We start from the raw sequence: 26,504 nt of genomic DNA on the forward strand, positions 1-26,504 counted from the left end.
CCCCCGCACCCCGCACCCCACACCCGACCAGCCAGCCAGCCAGCCGCTGGCCCGGCCCCGCGCGGAGGAGGTGGCGGCTCGGAGGCGGGGTGTGCGCGCTGCGGGGCGCACGGGGCGCATCTTGTCTCTCCAGCGCCTGGGCACCGCCGGAGCCGAGCCGAGCCGAGCCGGGCCGGGCCGAGCTGCGCCGGGCTCGGCTGTCTCGCTGCTGCCTTCCCGCCTCGGGCTTTGTCTGCGGGCCCGGCCTCTCCCGGGGTGGCCGAGGAGCCGGCGAGGCGAGGTCGGGGCGCACCGCCCATGAGACGCCCCGGCGCGCGCGCGGGCCATGGGGGGCAGCCTGCGGGTGGCCGTGCTGGGCGCCCCCGGCGTGGGCAAGACGGCCATCATCCGCCAGTTCCTCTTCGGCGACTACCCGGAGCGCCACCGGCCTACGGACGGGCCGTGTCTTTACCGGCCCGCCGTGCTGCTCGACGGCGCCGTCTATGACCTGAGCATCCGCGACGGCGACGGCCCAGCTGGCCCGGGTCCGGGTCCAAGCCCGGCAGGGCCAGAGGTATCCATCAGCTCCAGGGGAGGAGGGGCAGGGCCGTGCCAGGCCGCGTGGGAATTGAGTGCGTGGAAGGACTGTGTGTGTGTGTGTGTGTGTGTGTGTGTGTGTGTGTGTGCACCATTGCAAACGTGTATGTGTGTGTGTGTGTGTGTGTGTGTGTGTGTGTGTGTGTTGTGTCCTCGTGGCTGACCCCCAGCTGATGTGTATTTCGGTACTTGTGTTTCTTTCTTCCATCCCTACTCTCCACGACCCCAAAACCCGGTGGAGATTGTGTGGTGTTGCAAAGTGGCCTTTTTTCACTCACTGTGTTTGTGTGTATGTGTGTGTGCGTGTGTGTGTGTGTGTGTGTGTGTGTGTGTGTGTGTGTGTCTCTGCCTGCTGCTGGTGGTGTCCCTGATTGAGGGAGCGACAGAGCATGGTCATATCTTTTTGGGGATGGGGTGAAGGAGGAGGCTGCTTTGGGGCACACTTTGGAGCAGTGCCTCGGTGGGAGAGGTTGGGAACAGATGGGTGGAATCTTCCCAGGAGGAAGGGTGTCATTCTCGTGACATGGACCAAATCCTCCATGATGCAGAACCCAGTCGAGACTTCTAACCCTTGGAGCTAGAAGGGTCTGAGAGTTGGAAAGGAGCAAGGGGGCAGGATTTAGCAGGGCTTCCTGGAGGGGTAATGTTCGGCCTGAACCTGGAAGCATGAAGTTGGTTGTTTTTTGGAGGGGTCACACCCGGCAGTGCTCAGGGGTGACTCCTGGCTCTGCGCTTAGAAATCGCTCCTGGCAGGCTCGGGGGGACCATATGGGATGCCAGGGATTGAACCTGGATCCGTCTGGGGTTGGCCAAGTGCAAGCCCTACTTCTGTGCTATTGCTCAGGCTCCCCCCAAGCATAAAGTTTTGATGTAAGGAAGCCGCAAAGGAACCCTGGGGGCAAGCACAGCGTACGTGCGTAGGTGGAAGGCCTAAGTGTGTGTGTGTATGTGTGTGTGTGTGTGTGTGTGTGTGTGTGTGTGTGTGTGTCCAGCTGCAAACACTCAAGGGGGACTCGAGGGCGTGGGGATGGGGAGCGAGCGTGGGTGGGCTTTGGAATTCAGTGGCCGAGGTAAACAGCCAGGGTGGAGGCCGAGGCGGGGCCTGGCCAGAGTGGGAGCTGAAAGCAGGAGGAAGATAGAGGGGTGCACCACAGGGAGACCCAGAATGGAAGGGAGACTGAGCTGTCTGGCACACTCCGGGGATTTTCACCCCGGCGGCTAGCCCAGAGGACATAGAGGTTTGGAGGGAAAGGACAAAGAGAGAGATGCAAACGGTAACTCGTTGAGCACCGATGCTGAACTCTGAATTGAGCGTCCAACCAACCCTGGCCTCCTGCCCTCAGGAAAGGCCAGACACCAAGGACTGGAACTTGCAGGACACGGATGCCTTCGTTCTTGTCTACGACATCTGCAGCCTGGACAGTTTCGACTACGTGAAGGTCCTGAGGCAGCGCATAGCTGAGAACAGGTGGGGGCCGTTGGTGGGTGCGACTGGGGGTCGGGGGGAGGCAAGTTTGCAGGAGGGAAGTTGGTCCCAAGAGGGTGTTGCTTTGCTTCGCTTTGGGGTGCTTTTTGTTTTTGTTTTTTGCTTATGGGGTCACACCCTGCTGCGCTCAGGGGTTACTCCTGGCTCTACACTCAGAAATCGCTCCTGGCAGGCTCGGGAGACCATATGGGATGCCTGGATTTGAACCACCATCCTTCAACATGAAAGGCAAATGCTCTATCTCCATGCTATCTCTCCGGCCCTGCTTTGGGGTGCTTTGACTCCCAGGCCTTTCAAGAGAGGCCGGCCCAAGGGGAGTTCTCCAAGCGCATAATGGTTGTTGGGTCGCAAAGGGAGTACTTGGCATGCGGGGGGTCTCTGGCCACCGGAGGGAAGGACTCAGAGTAGATACCCAAGGGCCAGAGCAATAGCAGTGAGTAGGGCGCTTGCCTTGCATGCAGCCAACCCAAGTTTGATACCCACCATCCCATATAGTCTCTCCTTCCACCTCTACCCCCAAGTTTGCCAGGAGTGATTCCTGAGCACAGAGCCAGGGAGTATGGGGACGGCCCCAAAACAAAGAGACAAAAACCAGAGCAGATACCCACCAGGGGCTGGGAGAGAAGGGTTTTCTGGCATTGGGATCCAAGGCCCAAAGATGCCTCCCTCCACCCCCAATTTCCATCTGGACGCCCCCAGGCCTGCAGGCGCGCCCGAGGCGCCCATCCTGGTGGTGGGGAACAAGCGGGATCGGCAGCGGCTGCGCTTTGGACCTCGGCGAGCACTGGCCACCCTGGTGCGCAGGGGCTGGCGCTGCGGCTACCTCGAGTGCTCGGCCAAGTACAACTGGCACGTGCTCCGGCTCTTCCGGGAGCTGCTGCGCTGTGCGCTGGTGCGCGCCCGGCCTGCGCACCCCGCCCTGCGCCTGCAGGGGGCGCTGCATCCCGCGCGCTGCGTTCTTATGTGACCGGATTGGAAGATCCAGAACCTGGGGGCGGGGCCGAGAACGGATACAAACCCACCCATTGGACGAGGTCGCCGGACTTCTCTCGGAGCGTCTTCGCTGATTGGGCGAGAGAAGCTCCCGCCCATTTCTCCTAGGCAACAAGAGGCCTGGCTTTTGGAACCGCATTCGGCCACCTTGAACCTCAGAGTCAAGATCCTCCTTCCGGATGAAAGGGATCTCGCAGTGAATTTGATTGGAGCTCAGACAGACTGTTAATCTGTTAATACTTCATTGGAAAAACTTTTTTTTAATTGTTGTTTTGATTGGCACCTCCCTGATTATTAATGAAAAACTCTTCTAAGTCTCACCCCCAGGGAGGCAATAAAGGGGGGAAGTCAGTTTCAAATGAGCTGGTCATTTCTGGGATGGGAGGAATAGTGGCTATAGTGAATCCTAGCAGGAAGCTGTCACGCTTGCCCTCTAGACCTTCTGACCTAGCTTTTAGTCATGGGGTCCCCTAAAGTGTGATGGTCCCAAGCCAAGGCTGCATTCCCAAGACACAGACACAAGTGATTGAACAAGACTTTACTTGTCAGGCTCTGCAGGGTCACAGGACCTCAGAAGTCCCCAGTGAACTGGCCCTGCCGACTCTAAGGCTTTCAATAATATTAGTTAAATAGCAACGTTGATCCCCAACTGGAATGTACAACAGAGGTCCCATTGTGCAAGTGGTCCCATGAGGTCTGGTCCCCAAGAGTCAGCGGGGGGCAGGAGGCAGGGGTTTCCCTGATGCAGAGGGGTTAAGGCCACAAAGGAAAAGGTGATTGAAGTAGGGAGTCTGGTAGCAGGTCCATCACATCCAGGAATCTGGCTCAGCCCTTCGGGTGACCGAAGGCAGGGCATGCCAGGCTCCTGGCTCCATGGGTCCAGACGGGCGTCGGGGGCCCCGAGGTGTGGGGATGCGTGAGGGTTTTCGGTCTGGCTGCGTATCCATCCGGCCTCGCGCCATGGTCCTTGGAGGTTCTGGGCAGGTGGGGAGGCCAGGTGCATCTGGTGGGCCACCCACGGCAGGACTGGGGCTGCCTTCATCAGAAGAACTGGATAGGGCTGGGCCTCTAGGCCCGGGGAGCCCATTGGCCACCCGGCCAGCATCTCCAGGTTGGCCACACTTGGCAACCAGGACGCTGAGGGATGAGGAAGAAGAGCTAGAGGAGCAATACGCGGAATCAGGAGCTGGGTTTTCTGGGGCCCGCGCTGGCTCGGGAGCTGGTCCAGTGGGGGTCCTGCTAGCTGCAGCCTCCAGGGCTTGGGAATTGGCCAGGAACTCCTCTTCTAGGCACTGGATCAGCTGCTGCTCCTGCTGCGGGTCCAGCTGCAGGGGTGTGCGTAAGACGCTGGCCGGCACGGGGCCCAATCCCGAGCTGGACACACCGGAAGGCCAAGGGGCTACCAGGCCCACAGGGCTGAGGTCACGGGGTGTCTGGGGGCTGCTCCTCCCAGAGCCTGCCCTGCTCCCCAGCACAGAATGCTGCCCATCTCGGTCTCTGCGCACCAAAAGCACAGCCTGCTCCTCTCGGTTCTTGCTTCGAGCACGCCGGGCAGGGCTGGGGGCTGACAGCCGGGCCCCTCTGCCTCCTGGTGCTCCCCGGGGACGTCCCCGTTCCAACCTGTCTCGAGACTGGCTGCGGGGGTCAGGGGGCCGTTTCGGGGAGACGGGGGTGCTTGTGGTCAGCCGTCGGCTAGGCCGCTCCCTCTGGGGGGCAGTGGCCAGATCATCACTGCGGGCACCCAGGGGACCGCTCTGGGCTGAGCAGGCCGAGGAGTCACTGTCCCCAGAGTAGCGGCGGGAGCGGGCATGGGGGGGCAGCTGGTCCCGAGGCCTGGGGCAGGGGAACAAGAGAGATGGGCGTCATGGGCAGAGGTGAGGTGTCCAGGAGGGGTGGGAGCGGAAGGAACTCGTTGGGGGAGGAAGACACCTATGCTGTGTGTTTGGAGGCTCTGCTGGGCCTTTCCTTCCTGGGGACTTCCAGGGAGAAGTGAGACACCGGGCAGCAGAGCTTCCAGCATCACGTCCCCCCCAGCCTCCGACAGCGGAAGCAACCAAGCCTCCAGGGCCTTGAACTCCCCTCCCCAGGCCTCTGGTTTCCAGGGCCGGCCAGGCAGGCAGGCTTGGTGGCCAGGCAGGAGGAAGCAGGGCTAGGCTGGCCGGCACCCAGGCCCTGGGCCCGCCCCAGCTGTGTTGTTCCTGCGTTGCCACGGAGACGGGAAGTCAGGCCTGCCCCCACCCACGGGAACTTTTCCCAGCCTGTGAGTCACTCCTGGATCAGAGCTCAGGCTCTTTTGTCAGCTGGGCAGAGACTGACACCCCCACCAACGTCCCTGTGGTCCCCCAAGTCCTCCTCCTGCCCCTCACCTGAGTGGGGTCTCGGGCCCCTCCTTGGAGCTGCGTGAGCTCATGGGTGTCACTTCAGGCCGGGAGCCCCGACGATCGCTCCCAGGGACAGGGCTGGCAGCCCGGGGACTGTGGATGGGTGACCCCCTCTGTGAGGAGAAGGTGCTAGCTCTCTGCGCCGAAGGGCGGTGGGCTGTAGGAGAGAAGGCGGATTGACGGTGGGTGGGTGTATGCCAGAGAGGGGCTCCCCACCCCACAGTCCCACAGTCGCACAGCCCAGACCTGAGGAGGAGCAGCGGCAGGGGTCGTGCTTGTCCAGGTAGTGCTCCAGCGTGTCCCAGCCACCACCCACTCGGACCATCACGTGGCTCCGCAGCACCTGTGGGAGCCCCGAGGGAGCAGATCAAGGCTTGCCCAGAGGGGGCATAACCCCGAGCCCTCAGGGAGCCACCAGCCGCCCGCTTACCCGCACAAAGATGAGCAGGCTGGAATCTCCCACGCGGTACTTCCCCTCGGAGACCTTAATCATGGGAAACTGGTCCGGACAGGTACAGCAGCCCAAGATCTCCCTCACCTGAGCACCAGAGAGAACTGGAGGTTAGGTCATGGTTCCCGGGATCAATCCAGGATCAAAGCATGTGCTTGACTTCTGAGCCACATCCCCGGCCCCTCAGATCTCTCTTTTGCGGACCTTATGTCAGCAACCCCAGGGTCAGGAGGAAGTAAGTCCTTCCGAGGAAGGAGGGTGCTGGACTGTGTTGCCCAGCTCAGAACAGCCTCCATACTTGACCTTTCCCCTGTGCGCCTTCCCCTTCGGCTTTCAAAAGAGCTGATCAGAGTTGGGGGCTGTGGTCTCCTGTCACCCACCCAGAGACTGAAAAGCTAAGGGCAGGCAGAACGGCACAGACACGGAGTAGGGGTGCTGGGGTGCATCCAAACCTCCTGCCTCACTAGTGCCCAGTGGCCGCCACAGACCTCCAGGCTGGAGCTGCCAGGCTGGCTGTGGGCAGCCCCGCCCGCCAGAGCCAGACTATAAAATGGGCAGGTGGAGCCCCACCGGGGCCTGGGGAAGGTGGGGGGAGGGAGGACAGCCTCTGCCCACAGACAACAGGCTACCCCCTCTGAGAGCGGGACACCCTATTCTTCACTCATGATAAGAAGGAAACTCTTAGCCTGGCTGTGGGAGTATCGGGGACACACAGATCTTGGGAGCAGGAGCGGCAGTGGGAGCACAGTCAACTCCTCATAGGTTCAGAGCTGCCACTGCACGTGTGGGAGCTTCCCAAACTAGTGATGGCCTCAGGGCCCTGGAGGTGAGGCAGAGGTGGGCGGCAGCCCACGGAGACCTGGGAGGCTTCTCTGGACACTTCATTTGTTTGTTTGATTGGTTTTGGTTTTTGGGCCACACTCCGTGGGGCTCAAGGGTTACTCCCGGCTATGCGCTCAGAAATCGCTCCTGTCTCGGGGGACCATATGGGACCCCGGGGATCGAACCGAGGTCTGTCCTAGGTCAGATGCTTGCAAGACAAATGCCCTACGGCTGCGCCACCGCTCCAGTCCCATCTCTGGACACTTTCTGAGCCCTAATGTGTAAAAATCTGCTGCCCTAGATGAGGGCAACGAAGTTTACCTGGGGCCTGCTTAGCTCCTCAGGGAAATGGGGAGTTGATGCGACGGGACCCTTAAATTCTATGCCAGATTCAGGGGAGTTTTGTGACCTCCCTCTCAGGCCGTTGGTGTTCAGGATATGCCCCTTTCTGGAGAAGGGTGGGATGGTGGCCCCGAGGTCAGGACAGGGACCCCCGAACCTAGCCCTGGTAGATGGGTTGGAATGTCAGGGCCATGGGCCATGGCAGGACTCACCAGTTCGTCCAAGTTCCGCAGGTCGCTAGGTGTCATTCGGGGGCCACGGGAGGGAGCCCCCGGGGCTGCGGTGGTTTCTGCCAGGTCCTCCACAGTGGCAGGGGAGTGAGAGTGGGGGGCAGGCCGTGTGGCCCGCAGCTCCCGCTCGATCTCCTGCTCGAACTGCACCAGGCGGGGGGCGAGCAGGCCCAGGCGAGCCCCGCGCCGGGCCACCTCCAGGAGGCACAGGACCACGCTCTTCTCGTTCTTACGCAGAACCAGGTCTTCAGTCTCAAACATGAGCACCTCGGGCACCCCCAGCTCGGCGCGGCACCAGCCGATGAAGCTGGCCACGTTGTCTCGGGCCATGAAGGAGCCGGGTGTCACGCTGTGGGCCTGGAAGACCACCCCACGGGTGGGCCTGGCTGCTGCCTGGGCCCGGGCAGCTTCGGTGACGGCGTTGGCATGCTGGCATAGAGTGGTGCCCGTTGCCAGCCCCGTCAGGAAGCCCTCGCCGCCGCTGGGCAGGCCCAGGTTGTACAAAGCATTCAGCCACTCTGCCAGGTCCTCCTTCATGGCTTCCACGTAGGCCTCACTGGACCTGAAAGGCCGAACGCTCTTGGCCGCCGAGCCCGCGATGCCCGCCACTGGGTCCGCCATGCCCGGGGCCAGTGGAGTCACTGTGGGTGGATGAATGGGAGGGATACGGGTTAGAATCACTGTGAGTACTCAGCCAGGACACACCAAACAGATGCAGCTGTGATCCCCTGCACCAGCCTGTCATTTCAGGCCAGAGATCCTGGCTTCTAGCACCAGCTGGAGCTCAGTTTCCTCATCTGTGGAATGGGTACAGGAATGTACAAAAGTTGAGGTGCTGGCCTGCAATGTGACTGCAGCGTGCAGGACACCCGGTCCCCCCAGACCAAAGCATCCCTAGGTGTGGTCACTGAGCACAGCCAGGTGTGGCCAACCCCCCCCCCAAAAAAAAACAAAAACAAACTAAAGATTCTCTTTGGGGCTGGAGAGCCACGACAGCATGTAGGGCCCCTGCTTTGCATGAGCCAGACGCAGGTGTCATCCCCAGCACCCTGAACACAGCCAAGCGTGGCCCCCCAAAAAAACCAAATAGATTCCCAGAAACACCTTCCGAGTTTGCTGTCTGGCTTTTTTTTTTTTTTCCGGTGGTGCTGGCTGGACCCCCTTCTGGTTGCCCTGGGGAGGTGAGCTAAGGCTCAAGGGGGAGACCAGGCTCCACGGCTGCACGTCCTCCGCCCAGAAAGTCCAGGGCCTCGCTCCCAGCGCGGCTTCCCCGAAGCCCCAAGCGACGGAGAAGCAGCAAGAAGAGTTTGGCCGAGCACGGCAGGAGCCAGCAACCGGCTCCACTCTCCGGCCCGAGCCAGGCGCCCGGCGGGGCCCAGGAGCGATCGGGCCGGGCCCCACCTCCCCAGGGAGCTTCCCCAGCGCCCCGGACCGGGCTGGGCCGGGCCCCGCCGTCCGCTAGCCTCGGCCCAGAGAGGGTCGGGGCTGCCCAAGGTCACACAGCCCCGGGGAGGAGGCCTGGGGCCCTGCTGCCCGTCAGTGCGCAGCGGGCGCGGGGTCCCCGGGCTCACCTGGCTCATCCCGCGGCCTCGGGAGGCATCGCCCCGGAGGAGCCGGAGCCGGAGCCGGAGCCGGAGGAGGAGCAGGGCCCGGGCGCCGCAGGGAGGCGCCCGCCGAGCCCCGCAGAGCCCCAGGCCGGCTGCAGCCGCGCCGCCCGCCGTCTCCGCCTCCCTGGAATTCGGGGCCCGCCCGCTCTTAAAGGGGCCGCGGAGGAGTTGGGGTGGGGCTCGGGCTGCTTTGGGGGCGGCTCCCGAACCTAGATCCCGGACCGGGACCGGGACCCGACAGCCCCACAACCGTGCTGCTCTTTTAGGAGAATCCGGGGCCGCCTCCTACATGTCCTGGGGAAGGGGTGGAGCATTTTGATTTTAATTCTAATGTTTAATTGTGCAGTGCCTGGGATTGGGCCCTTTTAATGGCACCCTCCAGGGGGGACACCCCCAAAGTTGTTCCCGAGATGAACTCAGGAAGCGATAGCAGCCCCAGGCTTGCCCAGTCACCTCCGGCTGCAGGGCATCTCCAGTAGCCAGATACTGCAGGCCGCAGGGCTGGGCTGGGCTGGGCTGGGCTGGCCCTGGGGAAGTTCCTCTCTTCGTGCAAACCCTCCTGGAGAAGAGGAGGAGGGAGAGCATGGACTCTGCTGGCCACTCAACTGCTGGCTGAGATTAGGGACCCATTGCATGGATGAGGATACCGAGGCCCAAATGGGTAGGCGGGTCACTATGGCTCCAGCGATCAAAGGCAGGGACAGGCCATTCCCAGCCACCACTAGTTGGACCAAAGGACACAGAGAAGGGAACTGAGATTAAATGGCAAGTTAGGGTCTGAATGGTTCGTGTTCACTCTCTTTGAAGTTTTTATTTTGGGGGAAGTGCCACACCCGGCAATACTCGGGTTACTCCAGGCTTTGTGCTCAGAAATCTCTCCCGACAGGTTCTGGGAACCATGTGGGATGCCGGAGATGGAACCCAGGTTGGCCCTACCCGTTATGTTGTTATGTTACTGCTCAAGTCCACCCTTGTGCCAGAGTCCTTTTGTACCTGAAGGAGCTGGTGAGCCACTTTTAGGAGGGACCCTTACCAAGGCCAAATTGGGGTACAATCTAGAGAGCAAAGAGAAGTACTGGGCTTGGGGGCCAGAACTATATAGTACAGTGAGTAGGGCGCTTACCTTGCACACAACAGATCCGGATGTGACCCTGAACCTCCAGGAGTTATTCCTGAGCTCAGAGCCAGGGTAAACCCTAAACACCAGGAGTGGAAACAATAATAGCACAGCAGGTAGGGTGTTTGCTTTGCAAGCAGCCAGCCCAGGTTCAATCCCCAACATCCTATATAGTTTCCCCAAGCCTGCCAGGAGCTATTTCTGAGTGCAGAGCCAAGAGTAGTCCTGAGCACTGCTGGGTGTGGCCCAAAACAAAACAAACCTAAACACAGGGTGTATCCCAAAAGCAAAACAAACAAAAATCATTCTCAGTGTGACCGGAATCAGGGCTCTTGGTAGAGTGCCCTACCTCCTGGATGGCCCCAGGCTGCTCAGGGGCATCCTCTTTGCTGACCAGAAAATTGTACCACAGCTCTCACCCTGAGAATGGAATATGCAAGCCCTGTTCCAGCTCCCATTGTGTGAGTCAGCATAATGACTCCCATTAATTTGACACCTACTGTATGCTGAGAAACCAAGTGAGACTCAGCATGGCAGAGAATCTGCCCCTGGGCTGAACCAGGTTTGAGGAGCTATGGAGAAGGCTGAGGAGCAAGGCCAGGAGAGTGTGGGGCAAGGACAAGAGAGGGGATGGTGGGGCTGGAGCAGTGGCGCAAGCCGTAGGGTGTTTGCCTTGCACGTGCTAACCTAGGACAGACCACCACGGTTCAAGCCCCCGGTGTCCCATTTGGTCCCCCAAGCAAGGAGCGATTTCTGAGTGCAGAGTCAGGAGTAATCCCTGAGTGCCACTGGGTGTGGCCCAAAAACAAAAAACAAAAAACAAAAAAAAAGAGAGAGAGAGAGAGAAAGAGGATGGAAATGCAATTTCCGAATAAAGTAATTTTTTAAATTGCAGTTCTCTTGGGCTGGAAGATCATAGAGAGGTTGCTAATAAATCCACATACCTTATTTCCAACCCCAGGTGAGCAGGTCAGAGAGCAGTGTTGCCGCACAAAATAATCCAAACCAGGCTGATGGTGAAACTTGTAGTCTGGCAGTCTTCTACCTCATATTGAGAGCGAGCTGTCTGCTGGAATTTTTGTTTTTATTGAGGACAGAGCCCACCTAGTGGGGGAGTAAGGAACAAGAAAGGAGAGATAGCTCAGGCTATCCTGAGCCAGTCCCCGCCCAGGATTGCTGGAGCTATGTAAAACAATCTGTTTTGGGGGTAAAACCAAGTTGTAAACAAACAGATACAAAGGAACCAGGAATGATCTTTGTTTTCGGTAAAACAAATCACATTAGGGGTAAAGGTGCTTGCCTTGCTGGCAGCTGCCTCTTCTTTGACCCTCCTAGGCACTCCGTGGTCCTCAGAGCACTGCCAGGAATGACCCCCGACAACAGAGCCTGCGGTAGCCTCCCAGCACCTTCAGTTGTGTTCCATGAAAAAATAAAAATAAATAAGAGAAAGAGAAGGGCCAGAGAGATAGAATGGAGGTAGGAAGTTTGCCTTGCATACAGAAGGACGGTGGTTCCAGTCTCGGCATCCCATATGGTCCCCCAAGCCTGCCAGGAGCAATTTCTGAGTGTAGAGCCAGGAATGACCTCTGAGCACTGCCGGTGTGACCCAAAAACCTAAAAAACAAAAGAGAGAGAAAAGAGAAAGAAGGGGGATAAGGTAATTTTTTTTTGTTTGGGGGCTACACCTGGCAATGACTAGGGGTTACTCTCAGTTCTGAGCTCAGGAATTATCCCTGGAAGGTTCAGGGTAGGCTCAGGGGACCATATGGGATGCTGGGGATTGAACCTGTGCCAGCTGTGTGCAAGGTAAAAACCTTACCTGCTATGCTATTGCTCCCTCCCCCATCTTTTTGTTTTGTATTGTTTTGTTTTGGATCACATCCAGGAGTGCTCAGGGGTTACTCCTGGCTCTGCACTTAGAAATCGCTCCTGGCAGGCTCAGGGGTGTCGGGAATTGAACCCTGGTCCACCCCAGGTTGACTGGTGCAAGGCAAATGCCCTACTGTTGTGCTATCTCTCTGGCCCCGGGCCCTCTCTCTTTTTATTTATTTTTTGGTTTTGGGGCCAAATCTGGCGGTATTCAAGGTTTACTCCTGATAGGCTCCAGGATACGGGGGACCATATGGGATGCTGGGAATCAAACCTGGGTCAGCCATATGCAAGGCAAGTGCCCTATATACCTACTGTACTATCATCCGCCTCCACCTTTTTAAATTTATATATTTTTGTTTTAGGGCCAAATCTGGCAGTGTTCACTCCTAGTAGGCTCAGGGGACCATATGAGACTCCATGGATCGAAATGAGATCTGTCACATGCCCTACCTGCTATACTACCTCTTTATTTATTTATTTATTTATTTATTTATTTATTTATTTATTTATTTATTTTGGTTTGTGGGCCACACCCGGCGGTGCTCAGGGGTTACTCCTGGCTGTCTGCTCAGAAATAGCTCCTGGCAGGCACGGGGGACCATATGGGACACCGGGATTCGAACCAACCACCTTTGGTCCTGGATCGGCTGCTTGCAAGGCAAATGCCGCTGTGCTATCTCTCCGGGCCCATATCTTTATTTTTTATTAACTGTTATTCCTTTATTTTATTTTGGGGGGTTTTATTTTGGCCACACCTAGCAGTGCTCAGGGGTTCCTCCTGGCTCTGTGCTCAGAAATCACTCCTGGCAGGCACGGGGGACCATATGGGATGCCGGATATCAAACCCAGGTCTGTCCTGGGTCAGCAGCGTGCAAGGCAAACGCCCTATTGCTGTGCTATCTCTCCTGCCCCCATTAATTGTTTATGTTTTTGTTTGTTTTTATTTTTGTTTTTTGTTTGTTTTTTGTTTTTTGTTTGTTTTTGTTTTTTGGATCGTACCGGCAATGCTCAGGGGTTACTCCTGGCTCTGTGCTCAGAAATCGCCCCTGGCAGGCTTGAGTGACCATGTGGAATGCCGCATTAGAACCAGGATCAGTCCTGTGTTGGCCACGTGCAAGGCAAACGCCTTATTGCTGTGCTATCTCTCCAGCCCTGTTATTCTAACTTTTGGGGGCCTCAACCAATAATGTTTTGGGTTCACCCTGGCTATGTGCTCAGGAACCACTCCAGGCAGTGCCAGGGATTGAACTAGTTTGGCCGCATGTAAGTCCCAATTCTGTCCCTTCAGCCCTCCTTGGGAGTTGTTGTAATGGCCCAGGGTCCTAGCCATGCCTGACTGTGGTGCTCCAACACTTAATTGTGGTGCTGTCCAGTTTTCACACTCCTTCCTTATGGTGTTCATACTCTTGGTTGTGCCATGGCCCAAAATCACTGGTGCCAGGGATCCTAGGTAGGATCCCAGCCAGGACCTTACCAGGGCACTTGTAGCAGCAGCAGGAATAGAATTCCTTGCAGGGGATTTGAAGGGAGCCATTGTAAACCATAGAACTGTCCCTTTAGGCTGGTGCCTGTGATTTTCCATTCAGCATCAGAAAAGGAAGTGAGGGAAGGGAGGGAGGGAAGGCAAAAGGGTAGGGGGAAAATTTACCCATAATATGTGGAGGCAAGTATTTGGGACAGAGGGAACTGCCAGGGACAAAGCTCTGAGGGAGACGTGACATGTACCTGGTGTGTGTTCCAGAAAGAGTGAGGCAGTAGAAGCATAGTGGGAGGGACGAGGAGGCAGAAACTAGGGCTGACTGAGCAGAACTTTTGTCCCACTCATGCCTCTGAAGATGCAGGAGCCATGGCAGGAATCAGAGTAGCGGGGAAGAGACAGTCTGACTTTATTACTTGTTTTGTTTGGAGGCCACACCTGGCAATACTCAGGGGTTACTCCTGACTCTGCACTTAGGGATCACTCCTGGCGGGTACAGGGGCCCCAAGCAAATAGTACCCTACCCACTGTACTATTTCTCCAGCCCCTACACCCTCATTTTAGCCTGAACAGGTTTCAGGTGACTGCTGTGCAGGGTGTAACCAGGTGGGAAGGTGGTAAGAATGTGGATTCCAGCTGTATCTTAGGGGCCTGGCCAGAGAAGGTGCTGGTGAGGGGGTGTGTGACTCTTGGAGGACCCACCAGGCTTGGGACTGCTCACCCACTTGGGAAGGAGAGAACTTCTGGGGATGACAGGACATTCAGGTTGGAGAGGGAAGATACTTGAGTATCTTTCCCCAAGCAGCCACTTCTGTGAGGGGCTCCAACACAAAAATGAATATTTGGGGCTCTGGAGAGATAGCACAGCAGCAGAGCATTTGCCTTGCACGCAGCCAACCCAGGACAGATGGTGGTTCGAATCCCAGCTTCCCATATGGTCCCCATTGCCTGCCAGGAGTGATTTCTGAGCACAGAGCCAGGAGTAAGCCCTGAATGCCGCGAGGTATGACCCAAAACCAAAAACCAAACAAAATGAATATTCAAATGAGGTTCAGGAGCCTGAGAGATAGGGCAGTGGTAAGGCAATTGCATGGTAAGGAATGGTCGACCCTGACTTTAGTCTCTGGTGTCACAAACAGTCTCATAAGCACCACCAGATAATGATCCCTGAGCACAGAGTCAGGAGTAAGCCCTGAGTACCACTGGGAGTGGCCCCACTCCCCTCTCGTCTAATCTGCACTCCAAGTTGCTCCCAAGAATTGCTGTCTGGAGCCTGAGTGATAGTACAGCGGGTAGAGCATAGGGCAGGGCGTTGGCCCAAGAACCAAAAAGAAAAAATGAAATAACTACTGTCTGCTTCTGGCATCTGTGAGGTCTAGTTCTCAGTGAACGTCAGCCCCACCCTTGCCTCCTTCTGAGCTGGGTGGAAACGGCCGATAAAAACCATCCACACTGGGGCCGGAGAGATAGCATGGAGGTAAGGTGTTTGCCTTTCATGCAGGAGGTCATCGGTTCGAATCCCGGCGTCCCATATGGTACCCCATGCCTGCCAGGAGCAATTTCTGAGCCTGGAGCCAGGAATAACCCCTGAGCACCGCCGGGTATGACCCAAAACCCACAAAAAAACAAAACAAAACATCCACACTGGGGCCAGAGCAGTGGTAGGGCATTTGCCTTGCATGTGGCTGATCTAGGATGAATTGTGGTTTGATCCCTGGTGTCCCATATGGTTCCCCAAGCCAGGAGTGATTTCTGAGCGCATACCCAGGAGAAACCCCTGAGCATCTCTGGGTGTGGCTCAAAAAACAAAAAACAAAAAAGCCCAGTTCATACCCATTGTGCTCCAGTTTTTGTTCTTTTTTTTTTTTTTTGTTTTTGTTTCGTTTTGTTTTGTTTTTGGGCCACACCCAGCGGTGCTCAGGGGTTACTCCTGGCTCTATGCTCAGAAATCACTCCTGGCAGGCTCAGGGGACCATATGGGATGCTGGGATTTGAACCACCGACCTCCTGCATGAAAGGCAAACGCCTTACCTCCATGCTATCTCTCTGGCCCCTCCAGTCCTTGTTCTAAATCTTAAATTCTCGTCAGAGCCACACGGCAGCCCAGACCCCTGGCTGGGCTAGACAGGCCTTGGCTCTGACAGCTCCAGACACTGCTGAGGCAATGAGAAGTTTAGGCCGGGGCTGCCCAACAAGCCCTGGATCTCTGCTTGAAGAACTCTGGGCGCCCCCCCCCCCCCATGGGCTCCAGCTGGGCTCTTGCCCACCTTGCTTGGAGTGAGGAACAGCCTGCTTGGCGTTGGTTCTGCCTGATGGTTGCTGGAGGGCCATGGAATTTCACTCCAGTCCTCTCAGGCAGGCCCAATTGTTGGGGAGCAGGGCAACTGGGGTGTTGCAGCTCTCTAGGCTAGAGGGCACCGGAGCAGGGCCCAGGATGTGTGGGTGGTGGGTAGTGAGCTGCAGGCTGTGACAAATGTGAGGCCAACCATGACTCTATGCTTGGCTCATCTGGGGCCAGGGGACCCAGAAGCGTCTCCAAGCTTCCCACAGGCCAGCTGATGGCCCTGGTCAGGGTCACATGGGGCTTGATTGTATTTAACTGCTCTGCCCTCGCTTCCACTGGGCCCGGGAATCCCACACATCTTCCTGTGGAGGCCTCCGCCCATCTTAGTTTCCTCATAGGGGACCTTTGCCAAGGTCTGCAACCTTTGCCCAGGTCTACAAGATATGCCCAGGACAGCTGTGTGGAAACTAAGTGTGAATGACAAGAAGCTCTTGGAGGGCTTAGTGCGAAGTGAAGAACTCAGTCAGAAGTCAGGAGAGCTGGCCCAGGAGTTAAGGTGCTCACCTTCCTGTGCTCCCAGGTTTGATCTCTGGCACTGGATGTGGTCCTGTGAGCACTGCAAGGGGCCACTTCTGAACACAGAGCCTGAAATAGCCTCAGATCACCACTGGGTGTGGTCCAATTCTTCCCGTCTCCTATCACCGTGCCCCTTCCAAATTAGACAAGACTTTAAAACTTTTTTTTTTTGGGGGGGTCTACATCCAGCAGTACTCAAGGTTTTTTTTCTGACTCTGTGCTCAGGGATCACATATGAAGTACTGGGGATACAGCATATAAGGCACTTGACTTGCATGTGGCCGCGCTGGGTTAATCCTGAGTCCTGCCAGAAGTGGTTCCTGAGTGTAGAGCCAGGAGTAAGCCCTGAGCACCTCCAGGTCTGGCCCTAGAACAAAACAAAACAAATTTCCTCAATCATTTCTCTGTCCTGGCCCATCCTGTAGACCTGGGCAAAGGTTGGGGCCAGTAGGGCAAGGCAAGCACTCTGCCTGCTGTAATAATCTCTCTGGCCCCGAAACTTTATTTTTAAATTGGTCTTGGGAGGGGCTGGAGAAATAGCATGGAGGTAGGGCATTTGCCTTGCATGCGGAAGGACAGTGGTTCAAATTCCGGCATCCCACATGGTCCCCAGAGCCTGCCAGGAGCAATTTCTGAGCGTAGAGCCAAGAGTACCCCTGAGCGCTGCCAGGTGTGACCCAAAAGCCAAACCAAAAAAAAAAAATAAAAATAAAAATAAAAGGTCGGTCTTGGGTGGGGCCAGAGTAAGGAACGTGGGCAACCTAGTTCAATTCTCAGCACCATATATGGCCCTAGAAACCACCAGGAGTGATCCCTGAGCACAGATTCAGGGTTAAATCCTGAGCAAAGCTGTTGTGAGCCCTCCAAAAATTAGTTTTGGGTTCTAATAATGGTTTAAGAGTTACTCCTAAGGCCAGAGAGATAGCGCAGTGGTAGGGTGTTTGCCATGCAAGCACAGACCCAGGACCAATGGTGGTTTGAATCCTGGCATCTCATATGCCCCCACCCCCCCACCCCTCGTGCCTGCCAAGGATTTCTGAGCACAGAGCCAGGAATAACCTCTGAGCACCACCAGGTGTGGCCCAAAAACAAAACAAAACAAAATAAAACAAACAAACAAAAAAAGAAATTGCTCTGACAAGCTCAGGGGACCATATGGGATGCTGGAATTTGAATCGGGGTCCATCCTGTGTTGGCCGAATGCAAGGCAAACGCCTTACAGCTGTGTTATCACTCCGGCTCCTAGACCAGCATTTTTATTTATTTATTTATTTATTTATTTTGGTTTTTGGGTCACACCTGGCAGCGCTCAGGGATTCTGGCTCTAATGCTCAGAAATCGCTCCTGGGAGACCATATAGGATGCTGGGATTTGAACCACCTACCTCCATGCTATCTCTCCAGCAGCATTTTTATTTTAAGTACAATATTGCTTAAGTCTAGGATTTCCATTGGATTCTTTTTTTTTTTTTTTTTTCTTGTTTTTGTTTTTGGGCCACATTCTCAGTGCTCAGGGGTTATTCCTATCTCTGCACTCGGGATTACTCCTGGCTCTGTGCTCAGAAATCACTCCTGGCAAGCTTGGGGGACCTTATGGGATGCAGGAAATCAAACCTGGGTCCGTCCTGGGTTGGCCACATGCAAGGCAAACACCCTACCACTATGCCATCTCTCTGGTCCTCACTGGGGTCTCTTTTTTCTTTCTTTTTTTGGGTCACACTTGGCAGCGCTCAGGGGTTCCTCCTGGCTCTATCCTCAGAAATTGCTCCTGGCAGGCTCAGGAGACCATATGGGATGCCGGCATTCGAACCTGCATCCTTCTGCATGCAAGGCAAATGCCCTACCTCCATGCTATCGCTCAAGGTCTCTTGAGGGCAGATCCAGTGCATCTGAGGAGAGAATATTCCTCTGTCTAGTGTTTAGAGGACATTTTTTGGGGGGCACAGCCTGTAGTATTTACTACTTCTAGCTCCGTACTCTGGTGTCATTCCCGCCTCTGCTCAGGGCACCGTGTAGTATCAGGGAGCAAAGGAAGCATGTGCTGCCCCTGTGATACCATCTCCCAGGCCAGGTTAAACTGGGCAGGTCGCTAGGGGAGGGAGAGGCAGGAGTCCAGTGACACCTTGGGTGTGTCCTTGCCTCCTGGTGGAAGGTGCTGACCCATGGGACAGTGGTGAGTGAGCCAGTGGTGTCACTGGAGCCTGATCTTGCAGGGGAGGAGCCACTGCGGGGTTTGCAATAACTTTCGGTATCATCACCTCCTTTTCAGGAAACAAAAATGTCCCAATAGTTGGGAGTTTGGGGACTACCTCCAGCCGTGAACCTGACCCTGGCTGTCACATCAGCCCTACCTGCTGTGATCTATGGGCCCCAAATCTACCTTAACCGTTCCCCTCTGATTCCCTGGAGGCTCCTACTGTCCCTCTTTGGTTTGTTCCACTTAGGGGAACAGTGGTCTGGAAGACAGCAAGGTGCTTAATGGTCTGGCTAGAGATGGCGATGGGGGAAATGGGCTGGGGGTGGGGCTGTGCTAGGCTGGTTGGGGTGGAGGCTGCGAAGATGGAGGGAACTCAGGTCTCTGGTTCCTGCTAAGTGCTTCCATTTGCTTGAGACTAGGGTAGAGGGCAATCTTGTTTGGGGCACACCTGTAGTGCTCAATCCTGTTAAGGTTGGGGGACTATATGAAGTGTTATCAAACCTAGGTCAGCTACATGCAAGGCAAGCACTTTACATGCTCTACCACCATTCTGGCCCCAAGATACTTTATTTTTATTAAAAAAAAACATCCCACTTCACCATGCAACCTTCCCATCACCAATGCGATACTTTATTTATTTTTTTGTTTTTGTTTTTTTTTGTTTTTAGGCCACACCCGGCAGTGCTCAGGGGTTACTCCTGGCTGTCTGCTCAGAAATAGCTCCTGGCAGGCACGGGGGACCATATGGGACACCGGGATTCGAACCAACCACCTTAGGTCCTGGATAGGCTGCTTGCAAGGCAAACACCGCTGTGCTATCTCTCCGGGCCCGATACTTTATTTTTTAAACTTTATTGATAGATTGGTTTTTGGGCCACACCTGGCAGTGCTCAGGGGTTACTCCTGGCTGTCTGCTCAGAAATAGCTCCTGGCAAGCACGGGGGACCATATGGGACACGGGGATTTGAACCAACCACCTTAGGTCCTGGATCTTCTGCTTGCAAGGCAAACACCGCTGTGCTATCTCTCCGGCCTCACAATACTTTATTTTTATTTTTTATTTTGTTTTTGGGCCACACCCGGTAACGCTCAGGGGTTACTCCTGGCTATGCGCTCAGAAGTTGCTCCTGGCTTGGGGGACCATATGGGACACCGGGGGATCGAACCGCGGTCCGTCCAAGGCTAGCGCAGGGAAGGCAGGCACCTTACCTTTAGCGCCACCGCCCGGCCCCGATACTTTATTTTTTTAAACTTTATTGATAGATTGGTTTTTGGGCCACACCCAGCAGTGCCCAGGAGTTATTCCTGGCTCTGCATTCAAAATTGCCCCAGGCAGGCTGGGAGACCATTTGGGATGCCGAGAATTGAATTGGATCCCTCCTGGGTCAGCTGCATGCAAGGCAATTGCCCTACCGATGTGCTTTAAAAACCCATCATCAGAGCTGGCTCTGGCAGTAGTGGGAGGGCGGACATGCAGTGAGCTTAGGAGTCCTGACTGGTCTCAAGGGCTGATCAGGAAGCAGAGAGCAACTGGGGCTTGGAAACTGAACGTTCTAGTGCTGGTCCCTTGGAGTTTATGAGACAGCTAGTATGTAGAGGCCAGACTGACCATAGATAGCTCAAAGCGCTTGAGTGCAAGTTTGGCATCAGGAGGTCCAGGCACTAAATCACCTAAGCTCAGCTGGGCGTGGCTCAGAAGTAATGGCCTAGTAGCTGGGAGGATATAAGTTGTTTTTTAGTTTTTGCTTTTGGGCCACATCTGGTGCCACTTGGGGGTTACTCCTGGCTCTGTGCTCAGAAATCGCTCCTGGCAGTCTAGGGGGACCCAATGGGATGGGGGAATCTTGCAAGGCAAACTCTAGCCCCTGAGGGCTGGTTTTTAAAAGATGAGAGAACAATGAGCAGCAGAGAAAGATGTAAAACCCAGGACTGGGCTGTTGTTGGACTCATAGGAGCAGGCTGGGGTCCCATAATTAAACAGCAAAGGCACTCATCTTGCCCATGGCTGACCCAGGTGAATCCTGGCATCCCATATGACCTACAAAGCACCACCAGGAGTGATCTTTAAGTTTAACTGCGTGTGGCCCCCAAAACAAAAATTGAGCAGGCCTGAATCTTCCACATTGGGTACTTCCCTGCCAGGATGACAAAACAGAATTGTGCAGGCCCTCTATTCCAGACCTTTCACTTAGGTGTGTGCCCAGGAGGTGAAACAAAGGATCACCAAAAATAGTGGGAAGGAAATAGATTCACTGCTGACTGAAGGGAGTATTTCTTTTTTGGGTCACACCCGGCAGCGCTCAGGGGACCATATGGGATGGCAGGATTTGAACCATTGCCCTTCTGTGTCTAGGGCAAATACCTCACTGCTGTGCTTTCTCTCCGGCCCCGGAATATTTTTCATTTAAAACTTTTGTTTGCCCCAATCAAACCCAGCAGCACTCAGGGGTTATGGCAGGCTTGGGGGAACCATATAAAATGCTGGGATATAATCCAGTGATGGCCGTGTGCTAGGCAAATGCCCTACCTCAGTGCTATCACTTGGCCCCAAGGGGATTATTTTTTGTACCTGCGGGCTGAACCTATCCATGTCTCCTACAGGCAAAGATATGCAGTCTTTAAAACTACCAGGAAGGTTTGAGTCCCACTACTTTCAAGGTCTATAAGCAACACCAGGTGAGGCCCCCCACCCCAATAAAATGAACAAGTCATGGTAATAGATGCATTGGCAATTTGTGTAAACCCAATATATCAGAGCTACCTGTCCCACTCCAGATCTAGCTCAAGGTCAGTCCCCCCACTTCCTTGCAACATAGTATTGCCTGCCTGGGTTTAGCTGTCTCTTTCTGGTAAGAGAAAACTGATCGGATAAACCTTTGACTAATATTTAGCACCACATCCTCATGGGTGAAGGTCAACACACAAGCCAAGCAACATGCAGTGACTTTGAACAGAGGCTTTGAGAAGGGTGACTGTTTATAAACATTTGGAACTTTATTTAAAAAAAAAAAGAAACATCACAACCATGAACATTGTTACAGTTAGAGGCCCTCTCGGTTTTCCACAATGATACTGAGCATGCTCACAAAGGGTTCCCATTGTTTAGTCTTAGTTAAACAACCATCTTTTCAAAAAAGGAAAAAAAAAAACTCAGCACACTACCATTTAACTTGTTTTAATGTTTCTTCACAAATGGTGAAAAATACTAAAGTACAGACAAGGAATAATCATAATGTTGTGGCCAACATTATAAATATGGAATTATAAATTTAAAACATTTTCTGGTTTAAAAAATAAATCTGGTAGTCAATGCAGCTCTTCGGGGTCTTCTGCGTCTAGTAGGGCCGGTCTCTGCGTTCCTGACGGTGCTCACCTCTGCAAGCAAAAAGGAGACCAAAGGGTTACCAAGGGCAAGGAAAGTAAGTCCTTCCAACCTAACCTAACCAACCCGTAGTGCCAGCTTCCTCTGCTACTTCCAGCCAATCTGCCTTTACACATGGGAAGGGTCCACATCGAATATCCGAGTAGCACACAGCTACTCTTCACCATCACATACTTATCCATTTTTCCAGGTCCCCCACGTCCGCCTCTTCTTCCTCCCATCTGTTCCATCAAAGGTCCAGGGGGTCCTCCAGGGCCACCTCGTCTGCCTCCAAAGCCACCTCGGTCCATGCCCCGGCCACCACGGAAGCCACCTCTGTCTCCTCCACGACCACCTCTGAACATTCCTCCAGGACCACCACGGTCCATGAGGCCTCCTCTGCCTCCCCGCATGCCACCAGGGCCGCCTCTGCCACGGTCACCACCTAAGGAAAGGTGAAATATGAGAAGTGACAGGAAAGAGAATGGGGTAGAGAAATCTCTTGTGTAATGTTTGAGAGGATACTCAGGACCGGATGCTTTTCCCAGAGCAGAAACGGCAAATACTCAAGTCTAAACATTCTGGCAGAGGCTGGATATAGAGTATAAAACCCTTGCGTTGGGGATGGAGAGGTGGCACTAGAGATAAGGCATCTGCCTTGCAAGCGCTAGCCTGGGACAGACCATCCCCTGGTGTCCCATTATAGTCTCCCCAAGCCAGGGGAAATTTCTGAGTGCATAGCCAGGAATAACCCAACCTGAGCGTCAAACAGGTGTGGCCCCACCCCCCAAAAAACACAAAACAACAACAAACCCTTTCCAGGTAATCCACACCCTATCCTCAGGGTACCATCTAGTTCCCCTGAGCTCTGCCAGGACTAATTCCTGAGTGCAGTCAGGAGTAACCCTGGAGCACCTCCAAGTGTGGCTCCTAAACAATATCAAGAAATCCGGGGCTGGAGAGATAGCATGGAGGTAAGACGTTTGCCTTTCATGCAGGAGGTCATCGGTTCAAATCCCAGCATCCCATATGGTCCCCCGTGGCTGCCAGGAGCAATTTCTGAGCCTGGAGCCAGGAATAACCCCTGAGCACTGCCGGGTGTGACCCAAAAACCACAAAAAAAAAAAAAAAAAAAAAAAAAAAAAAAAAAGAAATCCAGGGGTTGGAAAGATAGCACAGTGGTAAGGCATTTGCATGTGGCTAACCTGGGTAGGACCCGGTTTGATTCCTGGCATCCCATATGGTCCCCTGAGCTTTCCAGGAATGATTTCTAAGTAGAGTGAGCCAGGAGTAACCCCTGAACAGAGCCAGATGGGCTCAAAACCCAATCAATCAATCAATCAATTAAACTGCTTAAAAAAAAAAAAAAAAAAGAAAAGAAGTGTCAGGGATGTAATTACTGCAACCTGACAGTAGGGGGCAGGTGTAGTTTATCAAGTGAAGTTCAGAGTACAGTAATCACAAAATTTGCACTTACCCGGGGGTGGAAAGGGTGGTGGGAGAAAACCTTCAGGCTTTGGGGCTTTACACTGGTTGCATTCTGTTCTCCAGGCAAAGTTCTGGTTTCCACATCCCCTGTGTAAAATTAAACCACCAAAGAAAAACTTGGTATCCAAGCAGGTATGCTACACCCCATCACAAACATGTCCCAGGTTAAAACACCATTATGAGATCTACCCACTGAAAATTGTTTTATTTATACCACTCTGGCAAGGCAATACATGACTCTTCACCACCAACCAACAAACTGGGTTTGCCATTTTTTTTCCCAGATTGAGAGGATGAGTGAGATGCAGGTAATCAATTTGCCAAGAGAAATACATACGGATTGGGGCACTGCCAGTCTCCAGCTCGGTGTTGGACATTTCCTCCTCCTGATGGGTTCCCCCGGGAACCTCGGGGCCCTCTTGGAGGGAAGCCTCCTCTGTCTCCTCCTCGGCCTCCCATTCGACCCATGGGTCCCCCTGGCCCTCCTGGCCCTCCTGGCCCTGCAGGAACAAATAAAGTCACCTCTATATGGCACCAGGTTTGAAGGCATCAAAACATCAGCAATAAGGATGCGTTGCTGTTCCATCACCTGCCTTGTGCTCCTTTATGTTCTAGGCCATCCCCCATGTCTGAATTATGTTCCAGGCCTTTCAATTAGCTTCCTAAACAGGAGGCCAGGCATTTCCAGGTGAAGACCACAAAGCATAAAACTTACTAGCCCAGCACTGACAATCCAACTCCTGGTGGTGTCAAGGGATCATGTGATGTGAATCAAACTTGGGCTCCTGTATGCAAGCTCCTTGAGCTATCTCCCTGCTGCTCTCCACACCTTGAGAAATTTCGGTATGATGGAGGGTGCCAGGGGATTGAATCCTGGGAATTCATTTTTTTGGTTTTTGGGTTACACCCAGCAGTACTCAGGGGTCCATATGGGATGCCAGGATTCAAACCACCATCATTCTGCATGCAAGGCAAATAATCTACCTCCATGCTATCTCTCTGGCCCCCGAATCCTGGGACTTCTATATGTTGAGCTACTTCCATGACTCTTTAGATTTTTAAATTTACCACATAATACTTGAGTATAAGCCGAGCTATTCTGGCACAAAAATAGTGCTGTAAACCCTGAACTCAGCTTATACTCGGGTCATACAGGTTATTTGATTCAGTGTGTGCAAACAGAATCAAATGCACGTAGTCTCCAGTTGTCTTCTGCCCTCTGCTGGAGGGGGCGGTGCTTCAGCTCAGTCCATAAACTGCACTGACCTGAAGAGGTAAGACGGCTGAACTGAACTGTATGCCACTGAACTCTTTAACCCACAATATTCAATGGCACATTTAATTAAGTAAAAAACCCATTTAAGGCAGTAAAGTGTAAATGTTTATAAATCCTGAATCCTTATAATCAGGGGTTTGGAGTATAAAAAGGTTCAGGATTTTGGGGGGGGGGGGTGTCACACTCGGTGGCACTCAGGAGTTACTTCTGGCTATATGCTCAGAAATGGCTCCTGGCAGGCTCAGGGGATCATATGGGATGCCGGGATTCGAACCACCATCCCGCTGCAAGCAGGGCAAACGCCCTGCCTCCATGCTACCTCTACGGCCCCAGGATTCAGGATTTTTAACCATTTATTTACAATGCTTTACTGTCTTAAAATGGTTTATTCACTTTATTAAAGTTGCCATTGAATACTATGGTTAATGTGTTATATTAATGGTATATAGTACTACAATCAATCATGTATTGTAAATGTAATATGTATTTATTTACTTATTTACTGATTCCTCAATTAATGTAATTGTTTTGGGTATATATTTTTATTTTTTATTTTTATTTTTTTTTTGGTTTTTGGGCCACACCCATCGTTGCTCAGGGGTTACTCCTGGCTGTCTGCTCAGAAATAGCTCCTGGCAGGCACGGGGGACCATATGGGACACCGGGATTCGAACCAACCACCTTTGGTCCTGGATCGGCTGCTTGCAAGGCAAACACCGCTGTGCTATCTCTCTGGGCCCATATTTTTATTTTTGAAATTTACCAGTGGCTGCTACATTTTCTACCTCAGATTCTACTCGAGTCACTAAATATTCCCATTTTAGGGTAAAATGAAGGGGGGGTCGGCTTATACTCAAGTATAGGCACTTTTTGTTTTTGGGCTACAATTGGTGGTGTTTCGGGGAACCATAAAGTGCTGGTGAATTCAGCTGAGTAAGCCATGTATGAGGAAAGCTCCTCACCTGCTGCTATGCTACCTATCCACTTACTCCCTTAATATCTTTCCTTTTTATTTTCCTTTACAGCTTTTTGGGTCACAACTGATGGTCCTCAGGGGACTGAATCATATGGAATAAACTCTGGTTGGGCCACATGCAAGGCAAACACCTAGCTGCTTTCTGTCCCCTGTAACATTTTTATAACAATATTTATATAATGCATGGAAAAGTACCATGAATACCTCCACGGAGTGGTGGTGGCATCCCTCTTCCCTCACGGGGTGGCATACCACCTCGCATGCTGTTCATTGGAGGCTTCTTCCGAGCAAGAGAAACTTTAAGTTTGCTTCCTTGAAAATCTTTCCCTGGAATAAGAGAACATAACATTAATTAAAACCTCTTTTTATTCCCTCTGCAAGGGACTATGCCAGGCTCCTTTTTCTTTCTCCAACTCTGCCATCAAACTCAAGCATCTATCTCACCTCATCAAGCATCTATCAAACTCATCATCTATCCAGTGTGTCCTCCTATAATCTGAATGGGTGTGTGCGCGTGAAAGCACCTAAGTGACCCAATAGAGCTGAGGGGTTTCTCCTGATGCTAAGCTCAGGGATCATATGGAATGCTAGTGATCTAAACCAGACTGAAAATGTGCAAGGAAGGCACCCTACCTACCAATATACTATTGCTCTAACCCCTTCCCTGGATTTCATACATACATGTGAAGATATGTTCTATCAGCCACAGCCTATCCTTTAATACTTTTTTTGGAAAGGGCTGGGGGTACACTCAATGATGGTTAGGCTGAAACTTTTTTTTTGTTTCTTTGGGCCACACCCAGTGACACTCTGGGGTTACTCCTGGCTATGTGCTCAGAAATCACTCCTGGCCAAAAAAAAAAAAAAAAAAAAAAAAAAAGGGGGGGGGGGCGGCGAGATAGCATGGGAGGTAAGGCGTTTGCCTTCCATGCAGAAGGAAGGTGGTTCGAATCCCAGCATCCCATATGGTTCCCGGTGCCTGCCAGGAGCGAT

At 53.6% G+C, this 26,504-nt stretch overlaps 3 protein-coding genes across 10 annotated transcripts in view; 1 reads left to right on the top strand and 2 right to left on the bottom strand.

The window, feature by feature from the left end:
- The first annotated feature begins 236 nt into the window (after nt 1–236).
- RASL10A (RAS like family 10 member A) lies at nt 237–3,414 on the top strand. Its single transcript, XM_049789020.1, has 3 exons — nt 237–553; nt 1,920–2,044; nt 2,762–3,414. Exons 1-3 carry the CDS (start codon nt 326–328, stop codon nt 3,027–3,029), a joined length of 621 nt encoding a protein of 206 aa, XP_049644977.1. The 5' UTR covers nt 237–325; the 3' UTR covers nt 3,030–3,414.
- Nucleotides 3,415–3,578: 164 nt separating this feature from the next.
- Nucleotides 3,579–8,934, bottom strand: GAS2L1 (growth arrest specific 2 like 1). The gene is made up of 6 exons (XM_049788973.1): nt 8,853–8,934; nt 7,264–7,922; nt 5,867–5,974; nt 5,683–5,779; nt 5,422–5,593; nt 3,579–4,888 (listed from the first exon to the last, which is right to left on the bottom strand). Exons 2-6 carry the CDS (start codon nt 7,900–7,902, stop codon nt 3,862–3,864), a joined length of 2,043 nt encoding a protein of 680 aa, XP_049644930.1. The 5' UTR covers nt 7,903–7,922; nt 8,853–8,934; the 3' UTR covers nt 3,579–3,861.
- Nucleotides 8,935–21,407: 12,473 nt separating this feature from the next.
- The window catches only part of EWSR1 (EWS RNA binding protein 1), a 44,892-nt gene continuing 39,795 nt past the window's right edge, over nt 21,408–26,504 (bottom strand). For 4 of the 8 annotated variants that reach the window (XM_049788981.1, XM_049788980.1, XM_049788978.1 and 1 more), the window contains 5 exons: nt 25,716–25,838; nt 23,597–23,759; nt 23,249–23,346; nt 21,967–22,216; nt 21,408–21,785 (listed from right to left, as the gene is read on the bottom strand). In XM_049788981.1, coding sequence (XP_049644938.1) covers nt 21,746–21,785; nt 21,967–22,216; nt 23,249–23,346; nt 23,597–23,759; nt 25,716–25,838 — 674 coding nt within the window. In that variant the 3' untranslated portion in view covers nt 21,408–21,745. Of the gene's footprint in view, nt 21,786–21,966; nt 22,217–23,248; nt 23,347–23,596; nt 23,760–25,706; nt 25,839–26,504 lie in introns of all 8 variants that reach the window. The other 4 variants (XM_049788979.1, XM_049788976.1, XM_049788975.1 and 1 more) reach the window with 1 other exon arrangement.

Source organism: Suncus etruscus, chromosome 15 (genome assembly GCF_024139225.1).
Source record: "Suncus etruscus isolate mSunEtr1 chromosome 15, mSunEtr1.pri.cur, whole genome shotgun sequence".
NCBI lineage: Eukaryota > Metazoa > Chordata > Mammalia > Eulipotyphla > Soricidae > Suncus > Suncus etruscus.